This window comes from Saccostrea cucullata, unplaced genomic scaffold (genome assembly GCF_032062105.1).
Source record: "Saccostrea cucullata isolate Sc308-1 unplaced genomic scaffold, CSIRO_AGI_Scuc_v1 ctg284, whole genome shotgun sequence".
NCBI classification, from domain to species: domain Eukaryota; kingdom Metazoa; phylum Mollusca; class Bivalvia; order Ostreida; family Ostreidae; genus Saccostrea; species Saccostrea cuccullata.
This window is the reverse complement of record NW_026924831.1, coordinates 20,405-44,030: the sequence shown is the minus strand read 5'-3', so window position 1 is coordinate 44,030 and position 23,626 is coordinate 20,405. Positions and strand designations below refer to the sequence as shown.

At 32.7% G+C, this 23,626-nt stretch overlaps 3 protein-coding genes and 1 non-coding gene across 4 annotated transcripts; 2 read left to right on the top strand and 2 right to left on the bottom strand.

Annotated features, from left to right (window-relative positions):
- Positions 1-1,166: 1,166 nt before the first annotated feature.
- Positions 1,167-2,958, bottom strand: LOC134267403 (regulation of nuclear pre-mRNA domain-containing protein 2-like). Its single transcript, XM_062749620.1, has 2 exons — positions 2,854-2,958; positions 1,167-2,159 (listed from the first exon to the last, which is right to left on the bottom strand). The coding sequence occupies exons 1-2, from the start codon at positions 2,854-2,856 to the stop codon at positions 1,248-1,250; spliced, it is 915 nt and encodes a 304-aa protein (XP_062605604.1). The 5' UTR covers positions 2,857-2,958; the 3' UTR covers positions 1,167-1,247.
- Positions 2,959-12,754: 9,796 nt separating this feature from the next.
- LOC134267402 (mitochondrial pyruvate carrier 2-like) lies at positions 12,755-14,579 on the top strand. The gene is made up of 5 exons (XM_062749619.1): positions 12,755-12,894; positions 13,087-13,127; positions 13,331-13,412; positions 14,120-14,231; positions 14,323-14,579. The coding sequence occupies exons 1-5, from the start codon at positions 12,810-12,812 to the stop codon at positions 14,363-14,365; spliced, it is 363 nt and encodes a 120-aa protein (XP_062605603.1). The 5' UTR covers positions 12,755-12,809; the 3' UTR covers positions 14,366-14,579.
- A 617-nt stretch (positions 14,580-15,196) lies between these two features.
- Positions 15,197-15,279, bottom strand: Trnal-uaa (transfer RNA leucine (anticodon UAA)). Its single transcript has one exon. It is a non-coding gene; the product is annotated as a tRNA-Leu (tRNA).
- Positions 15,280-15,481: 202 nt separating this feature from the next.
- On the top strand, positions 15,482-23,059 carry LOC134267401 (ADP-ribosylation factor-like protein 13B). The gene is made up of 9 exons (XM_062749618.1): positions 15,482-15,848; positions 16,159-16,229; positions 16,979-17,228; positions 18,079-18,184; positions 18,730-18,932; positions 19,388-19,517; positions 20,444-21,188; positions 21,590-21,820; positions 22,126-23,059. The coding sequence occupies exons 1-9, from the start codon at positions 15,808-15,810 to the stop codon at positions 22,239-22,241; spliced, it is 1,893 nt and encodes a 630-aa protein (XP_062605602.1). The 5' UTR covers positions 15,482-15,807; the 3' UTR covers positions 22,242-23,059.
- Positions 23,060-23,626: the final 567 nt, after the last annotated feature.

The window sequence follows — 23,626 nt, the reverse complement described above, 5'->3', positions numbered from 1 at the left end:
AAAAACAGTGTTGTAACAATAGGTGTGAAACTGTCAAAATGCGACTAACCGATAGACTGTATTTATATAACACCCATAGATTTTGCAATATGCTGACTTAAAGCTAGATTGGTTCAAAGCCCTGTAACATCGGCTTATTTGTTAGTTACCTGTTAAAGAATACAAATTACTGAAATCGTATGTTCGTAAATTGGTAAAACGCAGATTGTTTCTTTATATCAAAATTATCTATCTTTCAATTCTTCTACAAAGTATTTGATTTTGTCCTAAGAGAACAATATTGTGGTATTGTTAGTTTTGATTTGTGTGTGTGTGTTTTTTAAAAATAATTACAATACACTTTTTTGTTTTGGTTAACATGTAATTTAATAAAATCACAACAAATGGCAACAATTTCTCCTCAGATATACATTGTATATACTAATAAGCATATTTTATGTGTGAAATATAAAATATCACGCTAATATCACTCATCTTTCAAACACTTTCAAACTCACAACTCAATCTATCATTTTAGTTCTTAATTATTTCGCTCCATAAGTTTCTCATTATTATCATAATTTGTTTTAGTTAAGGTAGTAAAAATGCAACAATTATAACCCACACAAAATACACGCAAAAATAAATTAAATAACAGGAAACATATTTTTTAAAAACGAAACAATGAATAAAAATGCTCGAAAGAGACAACAGCATTTCACAATAACATATCTGAGCACTCCAAGACTGTCTTTTGACAGGATTTCATTACCAGCTGTTACGCTGCTTAATATCAGTCTGAGTGTTATAACTGATAAGAAGACTGCAATGCGCACTGGAAAAACATTGTATGGAAATAAAGTACGAAGCTGACACACTCATTAGTCAGCATCACGACACCGCAGTACGAAACTAAACCGCAATGTCAAAAGATCATATTTCTGACAAGTCTTGGCTCAGTTATGGGATTAACAAGCCCACAAACCTGACACATCGGGTTATGTTTCCTATTTTAAAAAAGATGTAATTATGTAAATGAGTAGGGAAAAGACTGCTTAATTATGCAATGGATTCAATCTACAAAACAATTATCCCAGGAGAGGAAAATGTCTCTCACCGGCCATTTCAATGAATAAAATTCAAATATTTAATATCTATATTGTATAGTTTTAGATCAGCAGTCTCTTTTATTCTTTTGCAACCCTTTCCTAGACAAAACATCCGAACTAACCATAAGGATAAAAACAATTCTGTCTATGAGGAATACTTTATACTCTAAATAGGTTTCCTGCAGAGAAAGACTGTTGGGGACTGCTGAATGAATTTGGTTTGAATGGTTTCGCCAACTTATATACAGTCAATCTTCTTTGAATAATTTTGGGATTTGTACGGGCCACTGAGTAAGACTGTTGTTGCTGCTGTGGTACAACTCTTGGTTGAGGCCCAGTTCGTTGTGGAAGATGAGTTCTCTTCGGTGGACTTTGAGATGGCAGTTGCATTTGTTTTGGCATGGGTCTGGCAGGCAGTTGTATGCTGCTTCGGACTTGTGGAACTGGTCTTTGTGAAACTGATGCTTGTGGAGCACTCCTTTGAATCATATTTTGAATTTGTTGATGACGTCGAGCTTGCGCGACAGTTAAACCAGATGGCATTGGTTGTTGTGGTTCCACGGCAACAGGGGAATAATGACCTTGGTTGGGTCTTCCCACGAGTCCATATGGACTCTGCATTGTTTGCTGATGTTGGCGCGGATCAACGTATAGTTGTATCAAATGATTGCCGGAACGAGATGGTTGTGACAGCGCTGGTCCGACTTGTAATGGAGCTGTTGAAGGCTTTGGTGGTGGTGTTGTCGTCGTTGTTGTGGTCGTCGTAGGAGCGGGGGTTGTAGTGGGAGGCTTGGTAAGGTTCATTTTAAATGGTAAATGCATTGTGCTAGTTGCAGCTTTTGCTACACAGGCTGGATCCCTATTCATCACCATACAGATATTTCTATCTGATTCGACTTCGAGTAAACACAATTGTAAGTCCTTATTGGGTCCTGCAGGCTTGTACGGGAAATCTACTCGACATTCTGCAATGTCTCCAATATATCCAGCCACACACTCGAGTTCGCATGTCGGGGGAAATACGGCGTAGACCGCAGAAAGGCAACAAGCTACGAAAATCAGTCTTTTGTCCTGTAGAAAAAATGCAAAAATCAATAAAAACAGCCATAAAGTCTGATTGGAAAAGTTAACTAAATAAATAAATGTTCTTATTTTTAAATCACCTAGAGAACAATCACTTTTAAATACACTTTTCTGTTTTCAAAATCTTTCTTTGAAGAAAAATCTTATTTGCTATACGTATTTAATAAGACCAGGTACTTAACAAATTAAAGCTGTACATATCAGATATAAGAGGAGAAAAATTAATTTTCTTGAGCATTGGATTATTTTGTATATAAAATTTGATTTGATCCAATAAATCTTTTAATTTCCCACTTTTACAAAATGATTATAAAAAATGCTGCAGCCTTTACATGTTATCACAATAAGTTTATTGAAATGTATATAACATATTTTACAAAATTATAATAATTAGGAAATAAATAAATTTAAATAAATAAGTAAGTAAATCATTTAATAAACTTAAAATCCCAAAATAATGTCTTTTTTCTTTTCAATTACAGTTTCTTCTATCAAAAAAAAAAAAAAAAAATCATATATATTTTTATATTTTAACATTCTAAAAATTATCAAACTCTTAACTCTAGAATATTTGTATAATATTATCAATCTGTTCTTTATTCTTAAATTTCATACATCAAAATTGATAACTTAAATTAAAATTTTCAAAATAAAAAAAAATTAGTAAAGTAGTTGAACATACCATATTGCCCTTTGACAGTCCGAGGTTTATCCTTTATAACATTCACTTCAACTCTAAGAAGAAAAAGTAAACGTTTCGCGTTATAAACTAAAGTTAATCATGTGACATTAAAATTCAAGGTCCGCGTATGTCACAAACTTCAGCCGCAGAGCCTGTTAATTTAATCCCGTACATTCTATTTGGAGAGGATTGAAACATACAACATGCAAATGCAATAAAATAACTCTGACGTACTTTAATGCAGAAGATGGGGGACATTTTGCAATTATTTCCAACATCAAAATTTAATGGCTGCAATTAAATTTTGCAGAAATAACGTAATTATAATAATGTATAGGTCTGAATATGTCACAATTTCATTGAAAACGAGGATAGGTATACCTGAACATGTCAGAAAATCACAAAAGATGGACAATATTTCAGGAAAAAACTAAACCATGATGATAAATATTTGTACGTACATGGATTGCATGTTCTGCACGAATCATGTAAAAATGTCAGAGGTATATTATTTCAACAATAAAACTGACATTTGAAAAATTAACATAAACCTCCAGAAATGTTTTTATAGCTAAAATTAATCCGCTCACTCTTTTTGTTGACCTACTTAACTTTTTTTCACGGAAAATGTGCTTTTTTCAGTTTTATTAATAAAAAAATAAAATATGCTGTGGTTTTGAAGATTTTTAGAATAATTATCAAATTAATAAAAATCTGGACTTATGTGCTGGTAAGGAATGGATACTCCGTTTAAATGTTAAGACGGATGGTCGACGAATAAATGATAAAATTCTTGTTTGAGATCCAGGGACACGTGAACATTTAATAAATTTGGTAATTAAAAATACCTAACAGGCGCTTGCATTCGTTGACAAAGAAGGATACGGAGATAACGAACAGTGTTCAATCTCAAATTCCATAAAACAATACAAAGTAGGAGCAGAGCAAACACAGACCTCCAAAACATCAGAGGTGGGATCAGGTTCCATGGAGGAGTGAGCATCCCCTGCTGACCGGTCACACCCGCCGTGTGTCATGATCGGGAAATAACGGAAAAATCCGTCGTCAATTCAGTGTATAAATAATGGACTAACAATTAGTATGAAAAACGTCAGCCAGCATTTGACTTAATGATAAATTGTATTTGCTGGCAAGGTCATTGCATCGACCATTGAACTTAAGAAATGGTGACTTTAAACGAGATTGCTGATATTCTTGTTTCATCAACTTGCTTGTCAATAATTTACCTCGTTTTAGAAATTGTTCATACGTAGAGCATGCGCCTTCGTATCGAATCAATCGAGATATATAGACTCCGTATGCACCTGATGAAGATATATTGCTGCCTAAGTAAGGGAAGTTGACGATAGAAAAGTTAAAGTCATCACTTTTATCATATAGCTTGGTTGTTAGATTACCATTAACGTCTTTTTCAAGTAAAATATCCAAGTATGAAACAGATGTGTCAGACTCTGTGGTATCTTTTATCTCAAGCTCATCAGGATATATCGTATCGACGTAGGAATGGAAATTACCATTGTTAATTGACAATACGTCGTCGATATATCTAAATGTCGAGTTGAAGGCCACAGCAAGTGTTTTCTTCTTTTCACGCATAAGATTTTGCACAAATTCTGCTTCATGTCAATATAAAAATAGATCTGCTAATAACGGTGCGCAATTGATACCCATGGGAATTCCAATAGATTGTTGAAATACCTGGTCTTTAAAAAAAACCCCTAGATACATGTATTGTCAATCAGAAACTCAAGCATCTCTTTGATGTCAACTTCAGAGTACGTGTGTGTGTTTTGCAAATGACCAATGACCAGGGAAGTAAATTTATTGAAAAAGCAGCTGTCATAGATATCAAAAAGCCTGGCCTTTAATTTATCGTGGGGAATGGTAGTGTATAAAGTTGAAAAGTCGTAAGTTTTTAAGCTGTTGATTTTGGTAAAATCTTGCTATTTCAATTGTCCAAACGTTCTTTGGAATCTTTGAGTATCCACATCTGCTTCACGCCACTTCTTGACGATATTGCTGCACAGTACTCTGAAAATCATGAACTTGGCCATTTAAGGAGCTAAGCCAATATACTTATTTAATTTATGATAAGAAATTAGTTCAAATTTAATGATATTTTAAATAACCTGTATGCGATAACTTTGCCCTACCCAAACTTTCACAATTTGGGTCAAGGGTCTTGAATTTTACAAGTTTGGTAACGAAAAGGGTAATTTAAAAAACAATACAGCTATATTACCTCAATAAAAAAAGAACATTTTCAAAGATTTTGTGTATTTCAATGTATTTCCACTTATTCTTACCTTTGAACTTTATCTGCAAGATAGAAGTGTCATTCATTTTACAAATTTTGAAATAAAGGCTGAGTTCTCATTGAAATAACAAAAATAATTTGAATGTCAGAAATACTAGTAATGAGGAATTTCAGAAATTTGATACACAAATATACGAAAGTTTTTCCCAACCAATGGGATTGAAATATAGCCTCTTTGGTAAGAATTAATAAGTATCTTCTTTGATAATGAAATGTTCCTTATCACCCTGCAAACCATAGAGTAACAATATGGATTAATGATAAAAAAAAAGCATGAATTTTGGTGATAAAGGTGTAATGCCTTAGACAATTAGACCATTAGAAATATCGACGATGTTTTATTATATTCTTTTTAAAATTATATCATTTTCATTTGTACATCGAATCTGCCAGTTCTGTATCATATTTAGATGTACTACAAGAAAAAGACGTAGATGACGAACTGACAGCTAAACATGTGATGATTTCAGTTTTTTTGTTTATATAACAAGTTATCGTTATCAAATGCATATGGTGTAAATACCTCAATGCTGATTCAATGTGGATGTTCCAAGTTATCTATGAACGATTTCTTAAACGAAAGAACCGTAAGTAAGTTGATAATGCAAGGATAATAACAATTTTTAATATAAAGATTCCTCTTACGAAATACAGTTTTTTATTTGCCAATACAATCTGTTCTTAAGTCGAATTTTAAGCCATTATTTATTTTCACTATAAATTCTCTACGATTTTTTCGGTTACCCCTACATGAAAAAGGTACAAGGAGCGTGTTCATGTAACCGGTCGACAGGGAATGCTCTTTTTTCCGTGGCACCAAATCCCACTTTTGTTTTCGGAGGTTAGTGTTTGCTCTGCTTGAAATTTGTACCGTTTAAATGGACTGTCGAGCATGAATACCGTTCTTAATTTTAACATTTCATGCATCATAAAGCTGACAAGCAAAACAGAGAATTTCAACCTCTTGAAACTATTTCTGAATCTATGTCACTGTGATGACAGTTTAGCAATTGAAATACAAGATTAACCTCTCTCTTTATGATTAATGTTATCTTCTATCTTGTTTCTGGCTCCATAATATACCGAATTATTCAAAATTAAATGTAATTATCAAATTTGTTAAATTAAAACGTTTTCTTTGTTTGGATTTTTAAAACTGCGTTAATTATGCAAAGGGAAAAAATATGTTAGGTGCATTTATACAGGGATACATTTTACACTCCAGTGATGAAATAAACTGTATATAAGCAAAGTCATAGCATATTTTCTCTGCTTCATATAATGAAGAACGTACCCTAATATAAGACATAATGGCAAATTAAATGAATACCATATTATGTTTATACTGTGGAATCGGTATTCTTGTGGGACCATTATTCGTGCAATCCGTGGGTCACCCTTATCCACGAATTTACAGTCTCATTGACAATTATTATATCAATTGAATCTAGTTGCTGAATACGAGTTACCCACGAAATTACGTCCTCACGAACTGACAAACTTTTGCTTACCCGCGAACATTGACCCCCCCCCCCCCCCCCCCACGAATGCAAATGATTCCACAGTAAGAGACATGTCTGCTTTAACATTACCCTGACAAAAAGAAGTATAACATGAAAGTGATCATCCAAGTGGAAAAATACTAAATAAACAGGGAAACAGGCCTTTTCATAAATGTTCAAGAGCAATTTGAGAAAGATTAACTTTAATGAGTTTTTAAGTATCTAGTATACATTATACACCTAGTGTGAGTAGAATTTATTCTAATGCCGCTGAACACTTTGTTAGATTTATCGTTGACAAAATGTTTCTCAATTATTATTACATTATATCTAGCAATTTTGAAGAACTTGAAATTAAGAATAAAAATTTTCCCGTTTTTTTTAAATTTAATTACAATAATGTTTTAAATTTACTGACAGTTAACAGCAATTGAAATATATATGTATATATTATGATTTAAATACTAGTGATAAAGAGGATTAAAAAAAAAAATAATTAGCTATCTTAGAAAACTCAAATATCCACCTAAGTAGCTTATCTTACTTCTGAATTCCCAGGAGTGTGTTGTCTTGTTTATGCCATCAACTGTTCGTTATTATACATGTATACAAGTGTACAATGTAAATATATTTATAAATAATTTAATTTTGCTTGTATTCTTGCCTCTCATTGGTTGATTTCCAAAACGGAACGCATAACATTTTGTATAATCTGGTTTCGTATAACACACCCCCTCAACCAGCATAATCATCTGTATCCATCAATCCCCTCATTTCCAGTTTTCTGGAAAATTCCAGATTTAATGAATTTACCTTTAATTTCAAACAGTTACCCGTATAAACAAGCATCATGGCTGCTAGATCTATATATTTTTATAATTGTTACTACGGTTGTATTATTGCGCGGTAAATTTGAACTCATAAAAACAACACAATTTTACATCCCAGTTGAATAATTATTTTAAAATTAAATTATAAGGAATGACTCTAATTCTTGGCCAAATTATCGAGTATAATATGGTTTGGGTCAGTTTACGCTTTTTTAAATCCGCTTCGCGGATTATAAAGCATCATAAATAATTTGGCCAAAGCATTCCTTAACTGTTTGTTAAACTGTCATTTTTTTTTTCAAAATTAACATCATAAAAGCTTTTCAACTTTACACACAACCATTCCACACGATAAATTAAAGTCCATGATTTTATATCATTGACGGCTGCTTTTTCAATGGAATTGGAACTAGTACATTTACTTGCCTTGTCGTTGGTCATTTGCAAAATTATTTTGTTAAAAAAAATTCTGGTTGTACATATAAGTACTTTGAGATTGTTATTAAAATGATGCTTGAGTTTCTGCTAGACAATATTTACGATATATCCTGTGAGCTTGAGATAAAAGATACTACAGAGTCTGACACATCTATTTCATATTTAGATATTTAACTTGAAAAAGACGTGAACGTTTATCTTACAACCGAGCTCTATGATAAACGTGATGACTTTAACTGTTCAATCGTCAACTTCCCTTACTTATGCAACATTATACCTTCATCAGCTGCATCAGATTCTTTATCTCTCAGTTTATTCGATACGCTAGAGCATGTTCTATGTAAGGATAATTCTAAAACGAGGCATATTATTGACAAACTAGTTGATAAAACAGTAATATCAGCAGTCTTGTTTTAAAGTCATCGTTTCGTAAGTTCTATGGTCGATACTATGACCTTGTCAGCAAATACAATTTATCATTATGTCAGATGCTGACTGGCGTTTTTCGTACCATTTGTTAGTCCATTATATGCCCACTGAATTGTCGACTTTTTTTTTATTATTTCCCGATCATGGCAAGCTAGGAGCACACGGCGGGAGTGACCGGTCAGCAGGGGATGCTCACTCCTCCATAGCACCTGATCCCACGTCTGATGTTTTGCAGGTCTGTGTTTGCTCTGCTTTAACATTTTATTGTTTTAAGGATTTTTGAGCTTGAATACTGTTCGTTATCTTCATATATTTCACTTCACCCTTTTTCACATTTTAAAAGCAACATATTCCAGTATACCTTTGGGGTTTTTTTTTCATTTTGAATTTATATGTGGGCATCCAAAGTAAAGAATTACGATTTTAACAAAATTATTTTTGATTTTGAATATTCTTTCTCCTGCCTCGTCAATTTGTCAACAATGAAGTAAAACTTTTGGGACAGAAAAATTATTTTTTTAAAAAAGTATCAGGACGTCTTTTGGAAGCAACAGTATATTTCTTTTTAAATGTCAATTGCATTTCTAAAATTAACAAATGAATGTCATATGTTTTATTCATTCATACATATCTTTTTCTTAAATTAATACACCATTTAATATTATTAATTGTAATTTATGGGCACGATAGAGAAAAAAGAATTAATATATTTTCATTTCTTATTTAAAAAATGTTCATAAGACGAAAAGAGTTCATTAATAGCAGATTTTGCCTTCAGTGAACTTTCAATGCTATTCGGTATTAATTTGAACACACGTTTATTTCTTTTCTCCTTTATTTCTTAACAAAGGGACAAGGTGAAAGAAGGTCCCCAAAACTTAATACGCAATTTATATAAAATTTTTGAACACAAGTCACATTTATATTTCATAGTTTTGATATACAATGTTAGAAAAAAAAAATCATAAAAATGATTCATAATGGTTAGATGTTAGTTCAATGAGTTTTGTTATATGATTTTTAACGTCTGAAGACTTAATTTAAAATGTACATTGCAAGACTCTATCTAATAATAATATTATTGTTTTTTTTGTTTTTTGTTTTTTGGTTTTTTTTTTTTTTTGTTTTTTTTTTTTTTGTTTTTTGATTATTGAAATACCGGTATATCCTTTCTCTACAGGAGTGACTGTGCATAGAAAGTATCATCGACAGTACCTCTATTTTTTTGTTTTGTTTTGTTTTGTTTTGTGTTTTTTTTTATTATTGAAATACCGTATATCTTTCTCATTTGAAGAAGTTTGTCAAAAAAATCAGTCTTGGTTTTTAAAGTCCCGTCGAAATCGTGATTTTCTACTGGGGCCTCCAGGTGCAACAAGGACTAGGTACATGTAGGTAGGTACATGTATCAAATTATTACTGAGGGGATAAGCATAAAGTGGCCATGCTTTCTATATTTACAATATATCAGAAAAATTATTGGCGACTGCTGTCCCGTTCCTATTGCTTTGCTGTAATTGAAAGGAAAAAAATAATTATAGGTATCACAGCTACTGATTGCAAAGTGATTGTACATATATTGAAGATGTGGTCCTTTCTCGGATAAATAAAAAATGCAATTATTGTCCCCCGCTTTCACTGACATAGGGGGTATTAATTTCGGTCTGTCTGTCTGACCGGCCGTCTCTGTCTTTCTGTTTTCACTGGTACACCGTTCTTCTTAAAGTGTCCATTTACGCCCCCTAGATCTGCGCATGCTTTTCATGTTGTACGATCTTTATACAGAATTCAATTTATGACCGATGAAAACAAAGCAAGCGCAATTACTCTTACAGAAAACCAGTGTAACCCCTGTAGAATAATTACAGGAAATGGGGGTGGGGTGAGTTAAAAATGGCCCTTGGTCAATATTCTACAAATAAGGTTGTTTTCCGACCGTATAAATCATTATTCACGTTGAAGAATTACCCCCATATAATTTCACCCCCTTCTTTTTTCTTTTTCACATTAATATTGTATAAAACATAACTTTAAGAAATGAACATGAGGTTGTTAACCCCGGGTTGGGGAGGTTCGGCGAAGGCCTAGTGATAACTGTATCTCCTGGGTTTTTCCCCTTTAAATGTTTTTTTTGGCAATAAGCTTAAGGGGACAAAAACTTTCCCCCTAAATGTCTGCAGACTTTATTTGCATGTAGATGCATAGAAAATAAATAAAAATAAAAAAAGAGAGAGTGAGAAAGTGGGGAGATCGTGGGGAAAGAGAAAGGCGAGACAACTGCTTATCTCTTAGCGGGGAATGTGGGGAGAGAGAGTGTGTTTGTGTGTGGAGAGGGTGTGTGTGTGTGTGTGTGTGTGGAGAGAAAGGGACGATGTGTGTGGAGAGAAAGAGAGGGATGTAGAGAGAGAGAGAGAGGGGGGGTGTGGAAAGAGAGAGAGAGGGTGTTTGTGGAGAGAGAGAGAGTATGTGTGGAGAGAAAGGGGGAGGGTGTGTGTGTCTGTGTGTGTGTGGAGAGAGAGAGCCTGTGTGTGGAGAATCAGCGGGGACAGAGAGAGTGGAGAGAGAGGAAAGAGCGGAGGGAGAGAGAGTGTGGAGAAAGGAAAGAGTGGGGGAGAGAAAGAGGGGGGAGTGAGACAGGGGAGAGAAAGAGTGGGGGAGAGAAAAAGTGGGGAGTGAGACAAAAGGGACAGGGGAGAGAAAGAGTGCGTGAAAGGAGAGAGAGAGAGTAGAGTGAGAGAGAGAGAGGGGAGAGAGAAGATAGAGATGGGTTTGACAGAGGGTGGGGAGAGCGAGAGAGGAGAGTGGAGACAGAGAAGGGGGAGAGAGAAAATAAGCTGTATATTTACAGTGGGAACTTTTTTTTAAAGATGGTCAAAGGTTAAATTCAAAAGTCAAGAAATCGGTAATCATGGCAAAATACAAAACGCATATTACCATCCTATATATGTGCAAAATATGAAATCCTATTTCTTACAGTTCTCGAGAAATAAGGCTTGACAGACAAACAGACAGACCCCGGGTAAAGTGATCCCTTAGTTTCGTTCTGCTCCGCAATCCACGATAATCTTTCTTTTTCCAATCTTTATATAAAAAGAAATCATAGTCGAGCAAAATAAAGTAAAACCAGCATTGGTACGTTTTAATGTTTTATTTTTTATGTCGCATTTTAAAAAAGGGGGCATCAGTTATAGGAATTATAAATAAATAAAATGATTTTATGGAAAAATTGTGAGTAACGCGACTGCCGCCTTGGTCTGCTCTTTTATAACTCTTTTGGGCCCGCTTTTTTCCGGTCCCGTCCAGGCGCCAATGTACGATCACAAACTTATAATACTTTTTTGCTGGTGAAAAGAAAATTTTCACGTCATCTTTTTTTTTTTAATTATAAGGATAGTATTCATTCTGCAGGTTCTTGTCGTTTCAAAAAGGTTCATTTCTTACGAATATTACAAAATTTTATTCGAAATTGAAAAATTCAGGTATAAGAGATAAAGTTTTTAAATTACAAGTTAATTTCATTAACATCATGCATTTTAAAATTTCAATGTAATTTCAAAAAACACTATATATATAATAACTATATAAAATAAAATTTGTTTGTCAAGTTAAAGTCAAAGTTTTTAGTCACCATGCTGTAGAGTAATGAATTATGAGCTACAAATACATCGATAGATACGCAATTTTTTACAACTGTGTCGCTGATTTGTTTGTATCCTAATTGAGTAGTTCTGACGGATCTCGATAGCAAAATGAAATCATACGTTTAAGCAATATGAGTTGCTTTTTTGAAAATTTTATTTTGCTGTTAAAATGTGTTATTATGATTAGTTTGTATGTAACTTAAACTTTTTTGATCAATTAGACTAAAATAAAGCAGAAGAAAGACTTCTATATACAATCCAATGTACAGTTTTGTATAAGAAATAGTTGTTGTACAGGACGACAATACTGTAATTTTGATTCAATCGAAGCTTACAAATAGTTCTTCCATCGCAAATATGAACAACAGAAGTTTCTTAACATTATTTTTTCTGTCATTGAAAAATTTATTTACAATTTTGCAACAAAAAATTCCGACATCAAAGTTGCAGCTCATATTGCTTTAAAATGTTGCCTTAATTTTTATAATAAATGCAAAACAACTTCGGTATGTTACATGATCAATGCATTAATTAAATTATCAAAATTGTGTAAGGTAAAATTCTTATTATTTGTTAAAAGTGAAAAAATTATGAATAATAATAATAAAAAAAAAATTAATCTGTTCTTCTTTTTTTCCCTTAAACTTTAAATAAAATCAAGCGATATCACCCTGTTCGTCTATGTACACACTGTGATCCACACTTGTTATCTAGGTGTGATGTGAGGTCCCCAAACTTTACGGGCATGTAGAATCTCTCAGTAAGCAAACATCGGGAAGATATGTCTAGAGCATATCAATTCATCATAAGGTCTGTAGACAAATTCGTTCCATCCAAATTTCGTCCTTTGTGGAATCATGAAGCAGGTTTGTTTTCAAATACTCGAAATTATCGAAATTATTACCGTGTACTTATAGGTGCAGCTATATAGGTCAGAGCGTCCTAAATTTCTTTGGAGGACATTTATATGTGTAATATTTTGCATGGTCATGTATTTGTTTTATGCAAATACGTATTTGAGTGCATATGATTTGAAAATCATTCATTACTTTTTACAGGTCCTAAAACTATATTCTTCTGGGCTCCACTCATGAAATGGGTAAATATTTACCGGGTACATTAACCCTACATGTACAAATCCAAGGAAAGAATAATTTCCAATACACATTTTTTGCTGCATATTATATATATATTCATTTTACTTTATGAATATGAACGAGTATACTAGTAAGCAAAACTTTATTATTATTACAAAATCTTGAAAATTCATGGGATTTTTTTTTTACAATGATACATCCGTAGGTTTTGGTGGGGGCAGGAATCGGGGATCTCCTGAGACCAGCTTCTAACATCAGTCTTTTCCAGTCCACCTCCATGTTATCAGGTAAGTTATAACAAACAATCCTGCTAAAATATATAATTAATTAAAAAATACACATATGAAAAATTGCACATAAATTCATATAATAAGTATTTTTATTGTATATTGCTGCAATGTAATTTTGCATACTATTTTCAAACCAACAGGTACTTGTGGACTGGACCCTCTCCCCCTAAAAAACATATACCCCTGGTAAAAATATTTTTTTCTCATGAATTATGTTTTTAGTACTTATTTACAATGTATTCCATATGAAAAAACCCAAAATAACATAGACGATTTACTAAAAAAAAAAAAGTCCTACCCCTGGTATTATAAAATAGAGTTCTCTATACAGGAGTGTATATTGGGGGGGGGGGTCTTGTCCAGAAGTACCTGTGTTCAAATTACCAAACCCCTCCACCCCCACCCCACTCTCTCTCTCTCTCTTTCTCCCTTTCTCTCTGGGGCATGTCCACTAATAAATCTTTGCCGATATATAATATCCTACCAAAATCTTTAATGGTACACATGTACATGTATGTCCCTCGGTAATTGAATCGGATGACCTTTCATATTTATTTATTTGCTAGTATTTTATATGAGCTTTGAACAGTGAAAGTGCATTCCCATGCAAAGGTGAAAATTGTGTCTTCTTAAAATTGAAATAAATCGCTTCCTATGGACCTGTTTCAGAAAACATTTTGTTCCCATGCATTGAACTTTTTCAGGTTATATTTGGACCAGATGGTGTTTCATTATTCAACCAAAGAATCTGAATCTTGCTCTCATAAACTTTTTAGTTGGTATTAACGGAACAGTTCAGTGTTTTAGGGTTTATCGGTGAGTTAATTGACCTCTAATTCAGAATCCAAAATAAATCTACTTTGTAATCTCTCTCTCTCTCATCATAATTTACTTTTTTTCATTTCAGATACAGGAAATCAGTTGGAAAACCAATGTCATTTTGGGATTAGAACAGATCTATGCAGGGAAAAATACGACATGCAATTCGAAGTTTCTGTCAGGATGGAAAACAGGCATATACCAGTTTACTGCAGGACTTTCCTTCACATGTGTTGTTTTATACCTTCCACATGCAATAAACAAATATTAAGTTCGTGCCACAGGCCTTCAAATCACTTATATATCTGACTGACTTGTACAACTATTTTTGAACATGTGCAGATCAAAGCGATTTGAAGGCCTGGGGGGCCAGGGGGGCGTAACATTACCTTTACTATTTTACCATAGTATAGTGAAAACATTTAGTAAATATTAAACAAGTTTATATACTGCATTTTTCATTTTTTTAAAAAACTGCTACGTGCCTGTGTACTTCGTGCATTTAGTACACTTTAAACAAGTTTATATATACTGCATATTTTTTAAACTTCGATCTTTTAAGTATGATACATATTAATTCATTCATCATATGTATGACTGTCTATACAGCGGACCAAGGAAAAACTGAGAACGAAAAAGAGGAAAATTAATGTAATATTGTTATTTTTCATTAAATCTTGTTCATTCATTATGTCTACATATATCCTTATTTTAAACAATAAGTGACTTTAAAAATATTTGTTGTCATAATTTTATATAAAAAATGTAATATTAAGAATAAAGGTTGCATAAAAATGGCACATTTTGCTTGTATATTCTCTGAATATATAACATTGACATTTGCATTGATAGACTCATAATAGAAGTTCTTTTTCCATAATTCTCGCTAGATCTGCAGCTAAATTTAAATATACATGTTTTATGGTCTAAATTGATGTGACATTAAAGAAGGAAAAAAATATTAGTACGGGTGGGGTTCGAACCCACGCGGACATTCGTCCATTGGAACTTAAGTCCAACGCCTTAACCACTCGGCCACCGTACTTCTTACATACCTGCAAGAAAGAAAATCATTACTTCAAACTGTTATTTTAGAGAATCATCATTGAGTAAAATTTATGTATAATAAATATCACATCTTGTTTTTAAAAATTTTAAATATTTGAGAAACGAAAAACTGCCTTTTCCACGTTAACAGTTCCGTACTGGGGCACATGTCGATATCTTAGTTTCGGATTCCTGTGACGTCATAACGACCAACTTGTTGTCATCATGGCTGCCGTGTATCACGATCGATTTCGTGTTTCTTTATCATGTTTATATTCGTAATATTTAATTCGTGAAGGTTCTTTTTAACTTAAATTTCTGTGAGATCTGAAAAAGAATTTTTTATTGGTTTATTCAGCTAAAACAATTAATAGATTGTTCCCACTGACTGAGAGTCTTCTATTATTTATATTCTGGTTTCCAACAACAAGAACCAACGATCCCACATCAAGTGCATACACGTCAAGTCGCTCATTACTACCGGGCAAAATCAGCTGTTTTTAATAACAGCTTTTAACTTATCCAAATGGGAAACTGTTTGTGTAAACGAAAACATGAACCAAAGAGGTGAGTTTAATTCTAAAGGTTCAAGAAAATATGTAGAGATCTGTAGATATCATGTCATCCATGTTTGAGCAATCAGTATGGTCAATTTAGGTTTTTGTGTAATTGTTTAAAAAATATTCATTATTATGTGTGTTTTAACACATATCCTCTAAATTAATGAAATGTAAACAAAACTAATAAAATATATGATAACAAATATACCCTCATATACTGTAGTCATATCTTTGATAGTGCACATATACAAAGCAACAGAAAAACAAACTCATAGACAAAGGAATTTTCACTGAAAGATACTGTTTCTTTTTAACAGGACTTTAACACTGGGACTGTTTGGTGTGGACAATGCAGGAAAAACAACCACCGTGAAAGTTTTAGCAGGAGGTAAATGAACATTTATAGACAATCCAGCTTTTTCCTAAGCTATTGTAGCCAGTGGTAGAATATCGGAAATAACATCTGGTTCAGGTTCAATTAATTTATTAACGTAGAAATAAAACCTCAGAAAAACCTGAAATATTACAAATACACACAATATATAGACGACACATAGACAGATGTTTAGACAGATAATTAAAACATAATAGACTTTACTTTAGAATGGATTTCTTACCGAGACACACACAGGAATTTACAAATATTGCTATCTGTTATTGACATCTAACCAGTTTGACGGCTAGGCTAAGAGTGCCCGATGTTAGTGCGTGAAAGCGGGAATTCAGTGAATGGGATTAAAGTCATGTGTCTAAAAATAATAACTACCTCATTCACACAAAGTCTTACACACCACATTCTCACATATTTGCAATGCAAGTATAGTATGGCATTAAATAATACATAACCCTGGTTACACTATGAATGTAAAAAGAAAATTAAAGTACTGTTTTAAGATTTCATAAATAGCTGTTGACAGTCTTAGCATAATAATATCTAAAAGGTAAAATTGCATGCAAAAATGGAATTTACTGTGTAAGTATCAACATGATCAACATTTCAGATCACTGTCAGTTAATCAGTGCATTTCTTTGATCATCATGTATCATTTGGTCAGCAACAAAATATTTGTAAAAATGTCAAAATTCCTAATAGTCATAATGGTCATGAAACAATCTCTTCTGAATTTTTCTAAACAGAACCCCACACCGACACCACACCTACCGTGGGCTTCAACAATGCTGACATTGGAATTCATCATTATGACATCAAGTTTTATGACTTGGGTGGTGGTAAAAAGATCCGGGACATTTGGCAGACATACTTCCCAGAAATTTATGGAATTGTGTATGTGGTTGATTCCACGGCAGCGGACAGAATGGAAGAAGTGAAACACAATCTGAAGATTTTACTGGAAAATGAGAAAGTCCAGGGAAAACCAGTGTTACTGTAAGTTTAGAAAAAGTACAGGATGTGGTCTGCCTGTTCTATGCTAAATAGATCACCAGTCTGATGCACTAGACTGATAAAATTATTGTCAGGCTTGTAAAAAAAAACCCAAACTAGCCTCATTTTGTGCTTATGACCAAATATTACTTGCATATGAGGTAATTTTCAAGGTAGGCTGTGTAGGAACATTAAAAATTGCAAAATTCATCACTGAACTTTGTAAAAGTTTATAAATTTTCAACTTTTAATTATTTAAGGAATGAATTTAATAGCTACCCATTTTATAAGGTATAAAGTGGGTTAGGGCAGTTTACGCGGTTTATAAAAAAATACCGTATAAAATGGGTAGCTATTAATTTCATTGCTTATAATTTAATTTTCATTCATTTGATGTAAGGAAAAAAGATGATTGTTCTAACAAAATGACTTCAATTTGTACAAAATTTGAATGTAACGTCAGGCGGATTGATACGTTTTTGACGTAAGTCATTGTGACGTAGGCAACCCATTTTATACGATATGAAGTAAATTTTTTATCCAATCAAATACAGCGTTACAACCAGAATTAAATTATGTATAAATAACAAATTTATAATGATTCACTTGTATCAAATGTGCTCATAATCATGATAATATGCATAATTATATTCAGGAAAAAGTAATGGATTCGTTCAAAAATGTTGATTCAATTATTATTGCATAAATTTAAGAGTTCAAATAGAAGGTTTTTTTTTAAAGCCATACCGTTAAAATGTCTTTAATTGTCCATTTTAAGAGATTTTAGACACATTTCAGACTAATGTTCTTTTTGTAACTTCCATTGGTGTATAACTTGTGTTTTGTGATTTAGTTTGGCCAATAAGCAGGACCAGGAGTCAGCCCTAGATGAGGTAGACATCATGGAGCAGCTCAGTCTGGAGAACCTTGTCAACATCAACAAGTGTCCGTGTAGAATTGTAAGATACACTTCTATTTTTAAAAAAAGAAAATTACTATGCATTCCTTCCTTTGTTTTCTTTTATGTTTATTCGTCAATAAGTCAAATACTGTTTTAAGATCGGTGTCTGACTGTCAGTGGGATGGATATGAAGGAATAAAAATTAAATAGAACAATAATATCTTGATGTCTTGCAAAATCAATATAGCATGTATACAGCATTGGTGCCAAACAGTGCTTTTCACCACCCAAGCAATGTTAAGTAAAAAAATGAAGCAGTCCTGCATTAAGAAAAGTCCTGAAAGTGTAACTCTTCATGATCATTGTAATCATTAGATGGTCTAAAATTGACATCTTTTATAGATCTATAAACAGAAAATTCTGGGAGGGCATAACACAATTTTTTATTTTACTAACAACAATCCAACTGACACATTCGCTAGAAAATCATGAAAATTATATACTTCTAATACTTTCATAAATGGTCCTCCTCCTATACTTTGCAGCACCTACATCACTTACTGAGGCATATACATGATCAAAAACCTCACTTTATAATTTCAGGAAACATGTTCCGCCATTAAAGGGACTGGGAAAAAGATGGATGCAAGTATAAAGAATGGAATTAAATGGCTGTGTGGGATGATTGACCACAACTGGGAGAAGTACCACACACGGGTAGAAAGGGACATGGAGGAGGATCGAAAAAAGAGAGAGGCGGAGCTGGAGGCTAGGAGGGAGAGGGTCAGGAAATTACGGGAAGAGAGGTGAGGGGATCTCAAAGTTAGTGGTGGAGGTTTGTGGGGAGAGGTGAGGGGCTCCTAAATTTAGTGGAGGTTTGTTTGGTGGTGGGGAAGAGAGGTGAGGGGGTCTCACAATTAGGGGTTGTAAAGGGATAAGGGTATATAAAGAAATTATATACAAAGATTTTAAATGAAGGCTTTAAAAAAGGAGTTAAAGTTAATTTCCATTAAAAAGAAGTTTGAGATGTAAAACTAAATACATGTGCATTAAAGCTTTATTTTAAGTTAAAAGATTTGATCAATCTCATCTTTGTTTGTTAAGGATTTTTGATCTGCTCTACTCAGAGTCACCTAAAAACTCTTGTCTAGCAAAGATAAATCTATGTATATGCTTAAAAACATATTGAATAATGGTATACAATTTATGTTGCCTTTCCCAGCAGATGTAATTAATTATATCTGATTAATATTTAATTCAGGGAAAGAAAAGAACGAGAAGAGAATGAGCGTTTAGGCATCAAACCGCCCCAAGAGGATGAGGATGAAGGTGTTGAAGAAATGGACGGGGGACCGTTTAGACGACTTGATGTTCAGGCTTTGGAGAAAAAGGTAAGGGGACCGAGGGTTTTATCGTCTTATATTAATACAGATAATTTATTTATTTGTCTAATTTCATACAACTCTATATCTGAATAGTTTGATATTATCTCTTGTTTTTCTAAACAAACTTTTCCCTTTTTTTACATTAATTCATTGCTATTAATAGAAAGATTCAAAATATCTCTCAGCAAATATCTTTTTTTCATGAAATTTGATATTTAAACTTCATATATAAATCACATTTGATTTCGGAGATACTCTTTTACACATATTTTTTAAATTCTCAACATTTTATATTGTTCTTAACTGTGTTTCACAGATTGTCTTGAATCAATTGAAAATTTTATGCAATTTCAGTCAAACCTAAATAGCAAATTTGTGGCATGGTAAAGTCTGTTATGAAAGCGTGAGAGTTGTGTGAAATTCAATTTATCTTTTTAACATGCTAACTGTTTGCACATACTTTTTTCCACTTTGTTATTTACACTGTAAAGTGTATTTTTATTCTGTGTTAAAAGAATCTTTCTACTGTTAAATTCACACATTTTCTATTACCTGGTACATGAAAAGTGTCAAAAAAGTCTTTCAATGGCTGTATGTCTGTTGTAGATGTGAATTTGTGGTGACTGAGTTTAATTATATTAATTCAAAATTAATACATTCCCACAAAAAAAAAGAATTAATTTTGTGATTATTTGAAGGTTATATTTATGCCCAAAATATAGCATATTTTGAATGCCTATTCATTGCCAAGAACTCAGCAGATAAACAACTTTAAACATTTTAATTAAAAAAGTATGGAGTAATACTATTCAGTATAAAATAGTCTGAAATGCTAATGGAGTACTCTTATAAGTAAAAACATTTCTTTACAAAAACAAAAGGAAAATTTGCTTACAAGCATGATATAAATCTCTTCTTTTTTATGTCATTAGGAAAGAAAACTAAAAGAAGAAAATAGAAGAAAGAAAGAAAAACAGAAGAAATATGATGAAGCTAATGAAGACGATGAAGAAGGCTCTGATGAAGATATTCCTCGCTCAGCTCGCCGCCTCAACTACAGCAATTCTCTATTATACGCAAACTCCATAAACAACAACAACAACAGAAATGATGATGATGACAATGAAGGTTTTCTACCTCCAGTACAAAAGAGGGACACACCTAGATTACCTCCCTTACAGAGACCCATAGGAACCAAATTCACTGAAGAATCACCAGTGAGGAAACTCAAAAAGAAAAAGAAGAAACCCAAACTTAAGGCCTTGAAGGAAAATGTAGAGGAAAATTCTGAGGAGGTTGTCAATCAGAATTATTCTAGTTTTAGGACTACTTCTAATGAAGTTATGGATGATCAGAGGGAAGGGGAGATAAACACCTGGTACAAGGAATCTGTGAACTCTTTATCAAAAATTGAAGTAAACGCAATGTCTTCTTTACATCGGGCCCAGAATGGGATTACCAATGATGGATACAGTAAAGAAACTGTGGATGATGAAGTGGAATTGACGACCCGTAAAAAGAAGAAGAAAGGAAGTAAGAAGAAATATAGGTCTGAAGATGAAGTCAATGGATATGGGCATGACTTGACCACTCCTCGTACGCTGGCCGGAGAGGAGGAAACTGATGATGATGTCACGCCAAGGAGGGAGAGGCTAAAAAGAGCAAATGCCATGGAAGGTATGTGGCTGAAACATGTAAATAGAAATATACACTCAGAGGGTATAAGGGTATTGATGATTTATTATATGTATTTCTTTAGGATTTACTTTAAAGTTCTTACTTGGAAATATGACAGAGATGCAAACCTACTTGCTTACTTAGAAATATGACAAAGATGCATAATATGTACTTGTATATACACAGTCATGTACTGTATATTTTATATAAGCTGAGTAAATATTGACAAAAAATGTATCATTTAATTTTTTTATGTGGACAGATTTGTTTCTCTTACAGCAGAAAATGCATTTGAATTGAAATAAAAATTTGAATGCTATAATTAAATATTAATCTCTCTGACAGTGAAAATGTACTTTATATGAATGAAACATTTACAACTGTAATACTAATACCTGTAGGTGATGACAAAGAAATAAAAACCAACCGCAAGAAGAAAAGCTACCTCAGAAACAACAAAACCTATCCCTCAGACGACGAATCCCTCTCGGGGGAAGAGGGGAGGGACAGGGATTTCTCTTGGACCATGAACCCCATGGGGAAACCTTTCTTTCCGCGGGGAGCTAAAATGACCACCTCTCACACCAACTGGGATAAAAAGAAAAATACCCCCCGAGACATTGATTTTTCGAGTAAGTAGCAACTTGTGGTAAATAAGGGTACAAAATTGATTTTACATTTTATAAATAGTGTTTTGAATATGATCTTAACTGGTAATAATTAGTCTTGTGCAATTCAATAAGATGTGGCTTATATACTTTTGAAAGAAAGAAACTTTAATGTAGAGATAAGGATTTTCATTATTTGTGTCTAACTTAACAATATTTCTAACTTATAACAATATGTTTAACTTAACAATATGTCTAACTAATAACAATATGTTTAAGAGCATTCCACAACTTCTCTCTCATTATTTAAAACTAAAATTACCTTTTAGTTTCGTCTACTCGTAACTGGGGACTGGCGGAAGATCTCCCAGAAATCGACAATTCCACGGTATCTTCCAGAAGGCTGAGGTCAAATGTGGAAGATGATGAAGACATTGTCTACTAAACCTCAACAAGGAAGACCTTCAAGTCCATATGTGCAACCCCTCTTTTTTCAGGATGAATTTGTTTATTGATTAATGTGTAATATATTAACATGTATATTATATGAAAAGTAATCCTTTGCCAGCAGAATATTTTGATGGCCTGGACTTTGGGTTTCTCAACAAAGTTTTAAGTGAGGCAGTTTTTGTCTAGAACCTTGTTTTTTTTTCTGTTTTGGAAAAAAACGAATCATCAGGGTTGGTCTAGAATTCTCAGTTTATAACTGAATTTTCCAGCTTTCGTGAATGTTTCTAGAATCTTCATTGATTTCTGTGTTCTTATGGTTTAGACATAGTTATACATAGGTATTGTTAGAGGCTAAGTTAGCCTTGTTAGTGGCTTGGTAAAATAACTTGTAATCTTTTTTTCAAGAAGACACGTTTGTTATCTTTAACTTTTACTTTAAAAGAAGAGATGTGGCATGAATTGAGATTATTTAAATGTCAGTATATATCTTAGAAATATGATCTTTTATTTATGTTTTATACAATGTGTCCTTGATCACTAGAACAATTCGTCAACTTAGATCCAAACTTTTGTTTCACATGAAGAATGTATGTGCCTCAACTATACAGAAAAATGGTTTTGTGCCAAATATTGTAACTTAAGACTAATATGTACACATGATAGATATTTTTTTTATTTTAACTTATTATTTTCTGTGTTGATTATGGTGAAAAATATTTTATTATTTTATGAAATATTACTAAATCAGTGAAAAATGCACCATACTAGTATTGTGTAAACATTTTTATTTTAGCAGCTATGATATTTTAATATCTATCCTCCACTAATATATGTAACACATTAATATATTTGATTAAACTAATACATATGTAACTGATAAAGCTCCTGTGTGATAATTTTTTATTGCACTAACGAATTGAACAGGACAATTGCGCTAAAAGTTGTGTCCACTTATTAGTATATACATTTACTGTATTAAATTTGCTTACTTAATTCTTATGAACATGTATGGTAATTACTTGACAAATAATTCTGTATCAGAAAAATGTTAGATATTTTTTATTTTCATCATATGAAATGTGCATATTATTTCTATGAAATGATTAAGGGGTAATATGTTCTTATATACCTCAATGTATATGCTAGAATGTTATTGCCTAGGATATTAGATGTGTATTATCTCCCCTTTAATGAACTAAATCGAAGCTCTTCTTTGGTTTATCGCCTCCATGCAATTTTTTAACTCGAGAGTTGTGAACAGTTTCTGTTTATTTTAGGTTGTCAATATATTATGTACAAGAACATGTTGTAGATTGATTTTTTTTTTTAATTTTTGCTTCATTTTAATTATTTACTTTCCCTGTCCCTATTTTAAGTGCT